General features: G+C 43.4%; 1 protein-coding gene across 4 annotated transcripts in view; it reads left to right on the plus strand.

Annotated features, from left to right (window-relative positions):
- dpysl3 (dihydropyrimidinase like 3) overlaps window positions 1-14,191 on the plus strand; it is a 47,433-nt gene that overhangs the window by 28,963 nt on the left and 4,279 nt on the right. For 2 of the 4 annotated variants that reach the window (XM_085797219.1, XM_085797221.1), the window contains exons 7-13: window positions 98-166; window positions 3,933-4,053; window positions 5,688-5,844; window positions 6,461-6,602; window positions 7,822-7,992; window positions 11,874-12,053; window positions 13,960-14,116. In XM_085797219.1, the coding sequence (XP_085653345.1) occupies window positions 98-166; window positions 3,933-4,053; window positions 5,688-5,844; window positions 6,461-6,602; window positions 7,822-7,992; window positions 11,874-12,053; window positions 13,960-14,116 (997 nt within the window). Of the gene's footprint in view, window positions 1-97; window positions 167-3,932; window positions 4,054-5,687; window positions 5,845-6,460; window positions 6,603-7,821; window positions 7,993-11,873; window positions 12,054-13,959; window positions 14,135-14,191 lie in introns of all 4 variants that reach the window. The other 2 variants (XM_085797218.1, XM_085797220.1) reach the window with 1 other exon arrangement.

Below are 14,191 nucleotides of genomic sequence, written 5' to 3' on the forward strand. Positions count from 1 at the left end.
AGAAACCTGAATATTGTTGTGAAGAGTCTCTAAAACTTTACCTTAACAACTGAGCAATCACACCTCTGACTGTCCTTTATGTGTGTGTGTGTAACAGGAGCAGGCCCGTATGCTGCAGATGGGCATCACTGGACCAGAGGGACACGTGCTGAGCCGACCAGAGGAGGTACAACACACACACACACACACACACACACACACACACCTGCATGCATCAGCATCAAGACCATTAGAGACGTTTGAAGACTTGCTAGTAAATAATAGATTTGTTTTAACACAGCAGCCTCAGTTTAAAGGTCCAGTGTGTAAAATGAGGGGAAAACAGTGACATCTAGCATTCTGATTATATTATTTATCTATTAAATAATTCTATTGTTTAGTATTTATGAATGTGAAACTCTTGAAACGTGCTCTCTGGTTGGCTGGATTGTCCATTCCGTACAAACATGGCGGCGCAAGCAAAACCCCATAGATATATACAAATAGATGCCGCCTCTGACGCTGCTGTCCATTGGAACGATACGTCAACGCGGCCGCCATCTTGGGTCGGGGGAAGCCGTGTCTACTTAGCGCATTAGTCAACAGAGGCAGCAGGTCTATCAACCATTAAAATCACCATAAGTCACTGAATATTCAACCGATTTTCAAGCCGTTTGGTTTATTATAAATGTCAGACATATATTTATGATACAACAATATTTTTTTTAATGTATTAAAGGGGACATATTATGCAAAACTCACTTTTTCATTGCTTTAGTATGTGTATTTGCGTATCCGGAGTGCCTCCTCACCCCTTAAACGTAAGTTTTGACAACTATGTCAACATTTTGTAAACTGCCATAGTCAGAAAATGTGTCTCTTAACAAGCCGTTTTAATTTCACCCGGCTTATTACATCACAAGCCGGGTGATGTGAATATAGACTGATTCGGCGACGTCACCGGAAATCGAACGGCCGCCATTACTGCGGTGACAACTCACAGTCAGGCAGCTGTTGGCTCTGTGCGCGAAGCGGGCATTTGAATGCAAGTGGACCTTTTCTCTTCCCTTTCTCTTCTGCGAACATGTCCAGGAAGGCTGGGAGGACATGTGCCGTCCTCGACTGCTCTAATATCAGCAAAACACAGCCCCTTACTTCAGGAGGAGTGTCCGTGTTTAGACCGTAACGTTACGTATAGCGTGTCAGCAGCAGCAGCAGCAGCAGCAGCAGTCACAGCTGACCTGTACAACCTGGCTACCCTCCCTTCTCACCGTTACCTTCACATCGTGTGGACAGTCTGTGAATGTCTCACTGATCCCTTCAATATGATGTGATCATGGTCGTCTAAAAGCCGGTGTAAAATATGTCCGACCCATCCGGAGCTCAGGTAATTTTGACCATAAATCAGAGACCTGTAATTGACGTTTTTTTCTGATCATCGGAGGCCAGCTGGTCAATAAAATATTCTTGAATATCTAAAACAAAGCAAAAGTTGTTGTTGTTTTTATAATCTTATTCATGTAGCCTGTCCACATGATTAAATATCCCGCTGCTGGCTTGCTAACGTCAGCACGCATAACGTACCGGTATGTTATATCGTTTATGATACAGTCTCTTATCTCCCTGTTACTCTAATCTTTCCTGCTAATCGCTCAAACAAATGATTAATTACTAAATGAATATTGGTATTCATGTAAGATACCTTAATCAGTTACTGGGGGGCACTAAACATCACAAATGCAGCCTATTTATGATGCTGTCATAGAGAATCAGTTTACTATGACTGACACATGTCACCGCAGCAATGGCGCCGCCGCAAGATGGCGGCATACACAAAACGTTCTCCGAATTCGTCTATTCAAGCCCTCGCTCCCATGGTTACCATGGTTACCTCAGCTACCAGAGCTAAGGTTCTAAACCGACCGTTTAGAGCAGGGCTGTGAAACTGGTGTGTAGAGAACCCAGCTGTGCTCAATCTTTTGGTTTTTCTGACCAAAGCATGTTACTAACATTACTTTTAGACATCAAGGTACCATGTCAAGAAGCAGAAATGAGCATAATATGTCCCCTTTAAACATACAGTTACATACTCAGACACACACACCCACATGGGTGGGCGGCAGTGGCTCAGGAGGTAGAGCGGGTCGTCCAATGATCGGAGGGTCGGCGGTTCGAATCCCGCTCTCTCCCAGTCTCTGTCGTAGTGTCCTTGGGCAAGACACCTAACCCAACTTGCCTCGTGTGAATGCGTATGAATGATCATGGTGGTGGTCGGAGGGGCCGTTTGGCGCGAAATGGCAGCCACGCTTCTGTCAGCATGCCCCAGGGCAGCTGTGGCTACACACGTAGTTTACCACCACCGGTGTGAATGTGGTATGAATGAATAATGGTTGCTGTACGCGCTTTGGGTATTGGGTAACAATAGAAAAGCGCTATATAAATGTAATCCATTATTATTATTATTATTACATGCATAAATACACTGAAAGTTGTTCTACAAGGGTCTGACCGGGTCTGACTGCTTGTCAGACGTATGTATGTCTATGGTCAGAAACCCCGGACCAAGATGGCGGCGCTATTGACGTATGCTGAGAAGCAGAAGGCGGCATCTAGTCAGTATATATCTATGGCAAGACCCTTGCTATATGTATATACAAAAGAAGAATTATAAGGCTACGAAAACCAAATGGATTTTATTTTATCGCGATTATACACTTCTACAAACATATTAGTTGGTAGTATATATTCAGATTTTGCCAATAAACCTTGAGAAATATTACACACTGGACCTTTAATGTCTTATGTCTGTGGTTTTCTGAGGATGTGACATCAGTTATTGTAGATGATATAAACATGAAGCTCATATTTTGCTTTGAATCAATACAAATTAGATTTTGATCTCAATCATCCTGCTGAATAACTAAAGAAAATTCAAACAGCCCAGTGGAGAAGCATCCACCGTCCTCTATGAGACGTCACTCCACACACACACACACACACACACACACACATTTCTTGTTATTCACATGTGGTTTCAGACACATTAGAGTCGTCGGGTTGTTGTTTCTCCTGCTGATGTTTTTCTGTGACAAACAGCAAAGTGAAGGTTCAGGTCAGCCGCTCTCAGTCTGTAACCGGACCGGGACTTTCCACCCTTCCTCTGTGTGTGTCTCTGTGTGTGTGTGTGTGTCTGTGTGTCTGTGTGTGTCTCTGTGTGTGTGTGTGTGTGTGTGTCGTCCCACAGTCTCACAACAGTGTCATGATGCAGCAGCGGCTCAAGTTAAAGTGGAGCCTTAGGAATCAAACGCCTGCAAAGCGTAATTCAATTGAGCCGAAGCCAAGTTGAGTCGAGTTGGACGAGAGCTTCATCTGCGTCTGGTGGTGTCCTGTTTGGTTTTAATTTGTCAGTTATTGGACCCAGAGCACGATAATCAACATAGTTTGCGTCACCTTGCGAGTTTGAAAACACATGTGGAGAGAGAAAGAGAGAGAGAGGGAGAGAGAGAGAGACGGTCGCCACATCTGGAGACGGAGCTCCACTTTTCTTCTGGCAGCTTTAGGACCGTTGCTTACAAAAAAAAGCAGTTTGTTGTTCTTGCTCACTGACATTTTAATAAAGAGCCTGGTGCTGAGCTCCAGAGGTTTTTAATACACATTATGGACGATGGTGCTTTTGTGTGTTTGACCTGCCTCCAGTTTGTTTCAGCGGGACTCTGTGGAGCTGAATGAATCACTAACCTCACAGTCAATGTTAAAATTATACGCTCCCACTTGTCATGTGGTTAAAAAAATGAATGATTTTCAATATCACGGCTCCAAAAAGACATCAACTGCTGTGGCTGAAGAAGACATTTTAAGTTTTTTTTTTATTGGAGAAAAAAGAAATAAACGTCTTAATGTGAAAAACATTTCCACGTCAACCACAACTTCCTGTCCGTCTGTCCGTCCTGCAGCTGGAGGCCGAGGCCGTGTTTCGTGCCATCACCATCGCCAGCCAGACCAACTGTCCTCTCTACGTGACCCGGGTCATGAGCAAGAGCGCCGCCGACATCATCTCACAGGCCCGGAAAAAAGGTGAGAGAGAGAGATATAATATTGTTGTTGTTGTTTTTTTATTTCTTTATTTTATGTATTATTATTATTATTATTATTATTATTATTATTATTATTATCATCATCATTTAATATGAACTATGTGTATGTATATATATTTCATTATATATAATAACTTGCAACTGCCTAATGACACCCAGTCTGTGTATAAGAGAGAGAGAGAGACAGCACTTCATCAGCACACACACACACACGCATAGGGTATACAGTATAAAAACAACTATGTGACACGTTTATACTTTTTTGGAAATTTCTGGGGCTTTTTATTAAACAGGACGGTGAAGACAGAGTCAGGGAACAGACAGACACTCAGTTAAAGATGATCCCTGTTGGGAATCGAACTGGTGATCTTCTAGTACAAGAGCCTGAGCCCATATGGGACATGAACTCTAAACACTGGAACCACTAGAGCGCCAAAACATGAAACATCCTTTATATGGAAATCAATTTCTCTCCCAACATCTGACCAATGAACAACAAAATGTATAACAACATGAAAAATAGAAATTAGATTAGTAGACAGTTCTTTTTTTCTCAGCAATATCTTTATTCATCCATTTTTACACATTTTGTGCATACTGTATTTTTATTTATATATAATTCATGCACTTTATATTTATATACTCTCATCTACTGCTCTTGCACCTCTGGTCAGATGCAGTCTACATTTCGTTGCCTTGTTCTCTTGACACATGCAATGACAATAATGTAATCAATCAATCAGTTTATTTTCAGAACATGTCTCCCTGTCTCCCTCCACCCACCCATAGTTAAGAGATAAATAAACCCAGATGAATAAAGTAAATATCTTTATTTGAGTTCATTTGTTGTAAAGATCTTTGTATCGTCTCCAAAATGTCTTTAATTCACATGTTTCTCATTAAAACAAGACAAACATATGATGTTAATTCAATGTTTTTCCTCATTTATCTTGAAACAACAAGTAAGCTACATCAGATATGAACTTAAATGTCATCATTACATCACCTCTGTCTGAGTCCTTTAACATTTATGTTGCACACATTTTTACTGCACACACATACACACACACACACAGAGTCTGAGATGAAGATGATGATTTTACTGCACATCTTCACTTTCAGTCTGTAAAAAGCTGCAGTGGGGGGAGGAGGAATATTCTGCTTTGTCTAAGTTTCTGTGGCTCAGCTGCCACAAGCGGGAGTGAACTTGAAACACCCTCTGGTCGTCATGGATACAGGAAACTGTTTCAGCTCTGACCTCAGACCTGTATTCATCTACAAACCCTCCGAGGCCTTTGAAGGTCCTGACTCCCTCTGTTTGCATCAGTTCATTAGCGACAGGGATCAAAGTGACACAGTCAAAGTGGAGGCTGAGCTCATTGGCATGTTTGTTATTTTCAGAGTGTCGTCCCAGCTACGTCGCCGCCACCTGCAAAACAAACACTGATTATGACCGAAAGCTTTTTTTTCTTTTTTTACTGAGATTAAACATCTGACGGATTAATCAGTCTTGACAAAGCCAAGAATCACGGACATAAATCAAGTTTTATAGACGTTACATTTGATACTTTTAACAGAGTTTTTAACCTCTTTTATTTTTTCATTCTTTCCCAGGAAATGTTGTGTTTGGGGAGCCGCTCACAGCCAGCCTGGGGACCGATGGGACGCATTACTGGAGCAAGAACTGGGCCAAGGCGGCGTCTTTTGTAACATCCCCCCCTCTCAGCCCGGATCCCACCACCCCAGACTATCTGAACACACTGCTGTCAAGGTGCAGACACTTACACTACACTACCGTCCGTGAATGTGAAACGTTTCCTCAGCTTCTACCGAGACTGAGAGATTAACAAGATTAGCAGTTAGCTCCATGGTTACAATGCAAGCAACAATAAACCATGACTAATTTCATTACAGCGATAATTAGCATTTCTTCATCTCCTTCAGCCAGAAGAAGAAGAGGAGTCAGAGATAAACGTCCAAAAAAACAACAGACTCTTTGTCTAATGAACCACAGAGCTGGAGTCCAACATAAATGAGCTCATGTTTGACTTCAGACATGTGTTGTGTTGAAAAATTAAACCATGCACTGAGCTGTTCAGTTCAGAGAGGGGGAAAAAAAGAAAAAGAAAAAAAAAACTCTGAAGTTTTGATAAATCAGCAGTTTCTCAGCCGAGCGGTGAGTGAGTTAGAGCGTGATGTGGAAACATTAGTAACGGTTTGTGCTGCAGGAACAAACTCTGGCACCAGACCGACACGCTCGCTCACTTCCATCACTCCCAGGCCGACGTCGCTCGGTGGTGTCGCTCAGCGGAGGGATGTTTCATCACAGATTGAGTTATGATTGTCGTCTGATCTGTTGTGTTGTGTTGTGTTGTGTTGTGTTGCAGTGGAGACCTGAGCGTGACCGGCAGCGCTCACTGCACCTTCAGCGTGGCCCAGAAGGCGATCGGCAAAGACGACTTCACTCAGATCCCAGAGGGTGTGAACGGAGTCGAGGAGCGGATGACTCTGATCTGGGACAAAGCTGTGGTGAGTTCGAGTTCAGCTTCTTCTCTCTCCAAGTTTAAATTTTCTTTTTTTTAATTAAACTTTGGAAGAAAAACGGAGCAAATAAACAACATGAAGTCTTATTCTAGACTTTTTTATTTTCATCTTCAACCACTTTCTCCACTTTTCCCAGAGGAAAATCATAATTTCTTTTTTTTTTGCTTTAAACTGTCAGACGCAGCCTCGGCTCTTTGATGCTCAGTCTGAGCTGCTGCAGTAAAATCCACATCTCTCTCATCTCTGTGGTTTTTATTTTAAGGATGTTCTTGTCTGTCTTCCTGCTTTTATCAGACTCTTGTCAGCCATTACTTTCCCTCCCTCCTTCCCTCTCTCCCTCCCTCCCTCCTCTGTCTGGCTTTATTTCACTGTCTCGTTGTCACCGTCTCTGTCTTTGCTTTATCTTTTACTTCTCCCTCTCCTTCTCCACAGTCGTTCTCTCCTTCATCCCCCTGACACTGCACAGTGCCCCCTTTCTTTCTTCCTTTCTTTCTTTCTCTCACTTGTCTCTTGTTATCACTCCATCAGTGCAGTGCTGACAGACACAGAGCCTGCAGCTGTGGACAGCTGTGAGTGCTGCGCTCACTGGAAAATATGGATGGTCTTAAATAAAATAAAACTGAATCTGTTTCCTGGTGGCATGAATTTTGAAAATGATCGCACCCAAACCCAGACTGAAAGCAGCCGCTCATAAGCTGCAGGCGCCAAGTCACCAGTATGTGTCTTTTAATGTTGGCATAAAATTAATTTAAAAAATGAGACCACTCCTTTAAAATCATCATATCTGAGTTGAAAATTATGATCCAAGAGCTGCACAATGATCTGCAGAAAACATCATATTACGATTACATGTTCAGATGTTGTGGTTTTATTTACTATTATGTTTTATTTTCACTCATAAAACTGATGATGTGATGATGTTTGTACCAAACAAATATGTTTCTACTAGTCTTTGTTGTCCAGGGCGTCGCCATAGCAGCACAACACTACCGCTGTGCTGCTGACAATGCACGACACATTTTACCTGCAGCTTCTGTGATTTAGACATTGACCTCGGCCATGATGAACAAATGAAGAACAAATAAATGACAAATTAACAAAATAAATCACAGAATATGAAGACGGAGAATTTCCTCTTGAACAACAGACTCAGTTTATCTCTCCTTCTCCTCTTTCTCCCTCTTCTTCTTCTTCTTCCTCTCAGACCACGGGGAAGATGGATGAGAACATGTTCGTGGCGGTGACCAGCACCAACGCCGCCAAGATCCTGAACCTGTACCCTCGTAAAGGCCGGATCGCCGTGGGCTCCGACGCCGACCTGGTCATCTGGGACACGGACTCCATCCGCACCATCACCGCCAAGACGCACAACTCGGTACGAACGGTTACATGTCACTTCCTCCTTGAGTTTTTATTGAAGCTTTAACACAACTTCTCTGTCACTCTGATTCAGCATGGATGGATAATAATAATAATACAGTAATAATCCATGTGGTATTGATCAGTGATTCTGATACTGTTATCAGACCGGCGTTTTGTGCAGATAAAAATGTGACTGAATATAAGAGTTGGAGGAGAGAACTTTCTACATCTGTGCATGAGAGAGATAGATAGAGAGAGGAAGAGAGAGAGAGAGAGAGAGAGAGAGGGAGAGAGAGAGAGCATATTTGATCATCTTCCAGGGAGCTCTCAGTTCCTCTGAACGGAAATGAACTCTCTGTGGACGTTCACTACTAATGCGACTCACGCTGCACTGACCACATGACCACCAGCTCTCAATGTAAAGCTTCACACTACTGTAAATCCCCCTCCCAAAAAAAAGAAACTCCTCAGTGATGATGCTCTAAGTCATATTTTTGGGGAAAAAAAAAAGGATTATTGAAATGAAATACACTGATTTATCAAAAAAAAAAAATGACCCATGATCTGTGATGGAAACATTTTCCACCAGCTCCGTTCAAACCCACAGAGAATCAGTCTGCTCTGTAATCAACAGGCATTTCCTTCCTCTATATCACATCCATTTATACAGATCTTGTGAAATATGCTCACTAATATTTGAGCAGGGTTTTGGTTTTTAAAGAATGTCATTCATTCATCGCGCGCAGGATAATGTTACAGTAAATACCAATATTTCAAATTCTTGCACAAGCTCCGCAGAGAGAGAAAGAGAGAAAGAGAGAGAAAGAGACGTGGAACATCTGGACACTGCTGGCTGGTTGGACAGCTCCTCGTCTCATTAGCAGAGAAGCAGCTCTGAAGACATGTTAGTTCATGGGAAACAGATCCGAGGTCTGAATCAGAACCAGCTCCTCCTTCTCCACCCTCCATCACCAACCGTCCACTTCACTCTGGGATGGATTCTGTTGTAATTTGAGGTTTTTTTTGCCTTGTGGCCTGGAGGTTTTCTAGGGTCCGACCATGAATCACAGCTGGAAGACTAATTTTCATTTATTAATGATAGGAAACCTCGGTCGGACCGGCTGCAGTTTAACAACATGAGTAACAGACGAGCTGTTGGCAGCTGTTGGCAGCTGTTTCTATTACAGAGTATATCACTGTGAAAATACACAAATCCACCTGCTGTGTCCGGTCTCTGTTATGTACTACATGTAAAGATATGGAGCACATCACAAAAAACAACTATAAAGTCACTTTTCAAACTGTTTTCATGTAGTTTTTTAATGTATAATGTTTAAATCTGAGCAATGTGACTCAGACTCTGTTAAATTAAACTAATCAACAATGTAAAACTAGTTTTTTAGTTTATTAGTTTTTTTTTTGTTTTTTTCATAGGGACAGTGCACCACTAATCAACAGAGTTAAAAGAAAAACTGTAAGTGGGCCAGAGTTAGCCAACAAGGCTAGTTTTCGTCCATTGTCCCTGGCCAGATGTTAAAGGCAACCTAAAAGCCAAAAAAAGGGCAACAATTAAGTACTTTCAAAACACAACTTGAACACAACTGAGGTGTTTTTGCTCAGTTGTCACGTGATCACTGAGATATTGAACAGTAGAAAGTGAAACTGCAGCAGAAACATGTGGATTATTCCATTACAGATGTTTTTTGTGCTCTAAGACGAGATGACCGGACACATGCAAGCCTTTATTTATTCAGGCCAGAGCACCACAGGGTTGATGGAAGTTGTAAACTTGCTGCTTCTTCTTGTTTTTCGGATAGATTTTAATCCTGTAGAGTCATCGAACCACTGCCTTCCTGTTTCTACCATCACGCTGAGTTTTTTAGAGGATCCAAACACTCGACGACGACGGCAGAGGAAGTGTGTGTGTGCAGGAAATTAAGGTTTCACCAGACGAGCACAGATCCTGCCTCTAGAAACACACGAGTGACAGAGGAATGCACTCACTGAACAACTGAGTGTACGTAGATGAAGTGTGGGGATCTAGATGAACTCCTGAATGGAGGTGGTTTAAGTAGAAGAGAAACGACATCACTCTGCAGGAGCAAAGAGGGAGAGGGAGAGAGAGGACTAATAATAAAACTTCTCCAAATGTGGAGTACGTCCACTGAGGATCTGTGGCTTCTTACATAATGATGTCACCGTTTCATTTCCTGCTGCAGATATAAAAAAAAATACAACACAGGGAGGAGCAGCAGGAGACTGGAGCGCGGCAGCTCCCAGCTCCCATAAATCCACCTTAATGGACAAGTCTGTCTTTAAATGCAAGGCCAAACAGGAGCGGCCTGTTTGCCAGCTCTCTGTGTGTTGGTCAGTACGTTCCTCAGTAGCCTACTAGTTAATATAACACGGACTTTTGGTGTTTCCTTTGGGTTTTTTTTTTTGTTAATTTCTTATCAGCTCACCCACATCTGGTCAACGTAAAAAAAATGCACATAAATGCACGAGAACAGGCAGCACCACACAAACACTTTCCTTAGACACTCTGAGCGAAGTCATGACATCATGTTTGGCTTACAGTAAGTCTTAGTTATGTCCTGTTCTGGCCTGAATTTGGACGGCAGCAGAGAAAACAGGGCCGTGTGCAGAGGAAGTAAGCAACAATGGAATGAGGGGAGGGGACCATCGCAAGATCACAAACATGTCGAGGGAAGAAAGTTGGCAGAGAGGAAATTGGAAGAGGATGAATAGTGCGCAAGGTTGAAAAAATGCGAGGGATTACATAAATCAGGCAAGAAGGAGTGAGGGAGAGAGAGAGAGAGAGAGAGAGAAAGAGGGAGGAGGAAGAGAAGGAGGAGGAGGAGGAGAAGTAAATGGAGGAGACAGACAACTGGAAAGAGCAAAGAGAAGAGAGTGAGAAGAGGAGTCAGACATGAGTTTGATCACAGCAGGTGTTTGTACATGTCGAACTGACGAGTGTTAGAAACAAGGTGATGAAGGATGGAGAGAGAGAGAGAGAAACCTCCTGTTGTCGTCTTCTTCCTCTCCTCCATCCATTATTAACTGGTCATTACTCTGAAAACTTCATCTGAACCCTGTTTCCTCCACCTCCTTCATGATTTAAGGAAACAGACACAGACTCATCCTGTGGTTTGAGTTAAGTTGAATTGAGTTATTTGCACTTTATATAAAAACAATGAGAAAAATAAAACGTTTATACATTGTGCTGGAGAGGTTGGAAGCCAAAAAAGGCTCGTAAAGATACTTCCCCTGTATAAAACAACAGTGGTCGTCTTCAGTGCCAGGATTAAAGAGGAACTATGTAAGATTTTTACCTTAATTAAACAGCTTCGGAGTTATTGTGATGGTTAAATTACTTGTAATGGGGAGAATGGAGGCTCTCTGTCGTCCACCTTGGCCGAAAACCAACCTTGTAAGATCAGCGCCTCAGACCCGGTGTCTCTGGCCAGATCTCGTCTCGCGAGAAACATGAACTGCGGCACTATGACACAAACACGACCAGTAATCCGTAATCTCTGGTTAACGTTACCTTTCTCGGTAGACATGGCTACACAGATTGTCTTCTCGCTGGCTTTGTTGAAAACAAATGCACATGGCCAGGAGGGGAGGGAGGAGGGTTAGCGGTGAGTTTTTACAACGGTGAAAATATGCACTTCGCAAACTGTAGGGGGAGCTCTGTAGAGAAAAAGAAGCAACCAAAACAGACCTACATAGATGATTAAAGTTTATTTTCCATCAGGTTGTCAGATTTTTTCTACACATTCTTTACATGTTGAATAACTAATTGTAGCTCCTGCCATGTGGTCAACATATTCATTCACAGCTTTTATGTTGTGTCATATTTTGTGTGTTCTTTTCCTCTCATCCGTGCTCCAGGCTGCTGAGTACAACGTCTTCGAGGGCATGGAGCTGCGTGGAGCTCCGCTGGTGGTGATCTGTCAGGGGAAGATCGTCCTGGAGGACGGGAACCTGCACGTCACCTCCGGGGTCGGACGCTTCATCCCCTGCTCCCCCTACCCTGACTTCGCCTACAAGCGAGTTAAAGCCAGGAAGCAGGTAAATCCAGGCTTATATACAGCATACAGGTCAACAAATCAACCTGTACAGCTTTATTTAATCTGCTGAACACACAAAGACAAAGAAACAGCACCAAAGATGTTCTCTAAATGAAAACCAATGATGATAAAACGATGTGATAGAGCGCAGTCGCTGCTGCTGCTGCTGCTGATAATCACACAGTGACTCACAGAGATTAGGAGGAAACAGTGGAAGATGTGAGGGAAGAGTTAATATCTGTTGGACTGTTACAGTAGGGAGTCAGAGGGAGTTTAGGCCGAGATAGAAGTGACAGATGATGGAGAGAATGGGAGAGAGAGGGAGGGAGAGGAGGGAGTGGAGGTGGAGGCGGTGGCGGTGGGGGTGAGATGGGATGTGGGGGAGGCCGAGCTCAGCCAAAGGGCGACGGCTGAACGTCGGAGGTCCACCACGCAGCCAGGGTGGTCGTGGCTTTGTGTCTTCAATGGTTTGAAAAAGGATACAGTGAGTCTGGATCTGGATGAGTTTCCTCAAAGACCTACCACACACACACACACACACACACACACACACACACACACACACACACAGAGGACGAGAGTTACCAGAGTCCACAGCTTAAATGAGCCCCATACTTAAAATTAAATGTGGTTTTTGCAAGACTCAAAGCTCCGTCGGCACGTTGCCCTCATTACAGGAGAGGCCACAGGGGTTAATACTCCTTAATGCCTCCAACTGATTCGTCACAGAGTTAATATTTAGACCTGATACCACCCTCTTGCTCATTTCTGTGGAAACGGGGGCAAACAACTGATCCTGGCTCCGTCCAAAAGTAACTAAACGAAACAAAAAACATGTGCCAGTGACTCCCAAAGATCGACAATTAATGTGCTGTGGTTTGTTTGTTTAATCCAAAGTGTAAGTGCTTGTTTGGCAACATGAGAGTGAAGACAGGAAGTTCCCGTCTTTATTGCTTTGGTCATATTTAGCACACGGACGTAAAAGCGATATCAATCTGCTCATGTCCCCGCTGGCAGGAAAACAGACTCTATTGTTCCTCTAGTTTCAATAAAACGGAGAAACTGTTGAGAGACAACTCAGACAAATAACAGATCAGCTGTTGCAAAACCTAAAAAAAGACTTAAAAGATCATCATACAGTAGTAGTATTCCTATAAATTACCCAGAGTGCTGTTGGGTCGTTGTTTAGTGTCTGAACCTCATGAGAAAGACAGAGATGAGAGGGGATGTGAAGCCGCTCCAGAGGATTAAGAATTCATTAGAAATATAAAATGACCCCGTTTGACCATCTCATTTATCGCGGCGTAAAGTGAAAGCAGACGCCGCTGCTCTGCCATCTTTCTTATAGCTCCAGAAATGTCATTGTTCAACAGTTTCCTAATCTGCTGCTGCTGCTGCTGCTGCTGCTGCTGCTGCTGCTGCTGCTGCTGCTGCTGATGATGATGATGATGAGAACATGGAGCTGTAGTAACAACGCGCTGTTTATCTTGGTAGCGATCACTGTCAGGCTTCCTCCACACACACGTGTGTCGTTTTAACTCTTGACAGAGCTTCAAAGCCTCCACTGACTCACACACACCGAGGTTTCAACTTACTCTAAAACCTGCTAATACTGTACTTACTTACCTTGTATGATTTTCTGCTCCAGTCGGTAAAAAAACTTGACTTCCTTGTGTGTATTTTGTGTGTGTCTATGTGGTTGTGTAAATCTGGAGCTGGTTCCTGGCTCTCTGAAAAATGCATCTATTATTCAGACACAAACAATTACACAAACAACCATGTAATGCTAAACAGGTGTGGAGTCTTGATACCAAACACCACGACGTCTCTCTTGAGTTCTGACCCTCTTCTTTCTGCTTCTACACCTCATTATGTGTCTTTTTCTAACCTCCACCTCTGTCCTGCAGCTGGCCGTCCTGAGGGCGGTACCCAGGGGAATGTACGACGGCCCGGTGTCTGAGTTCTCCATGTCCCGCGGTGGCACCCCCTCGGCCTCGGCGCGCACCTCCCCCACCAAACAGCCCGTCAGAAACCTGCACCACCAGTCTGGATTTAGTCTAGCAGGTAACCCTGCACCATGCGGTGAGCTCAGCTTCTTTATACAATCACCTGCTCCTTCGTCATCTGTTGTTGCTCTGC

The sequence above is a fragment of the Trachurus japonicus genome, chromosome 14 (genome assembly GCF_045865225.1).
Source record: "Trachurus japonicus isolate A0001 chromosome 14, Traja_1.0".
NCBI lineage: Eukaryota > Metazoa > Chordata > Actinopteri > Carangiformes > Carangidae > Trachurus > Trachurus japonicus.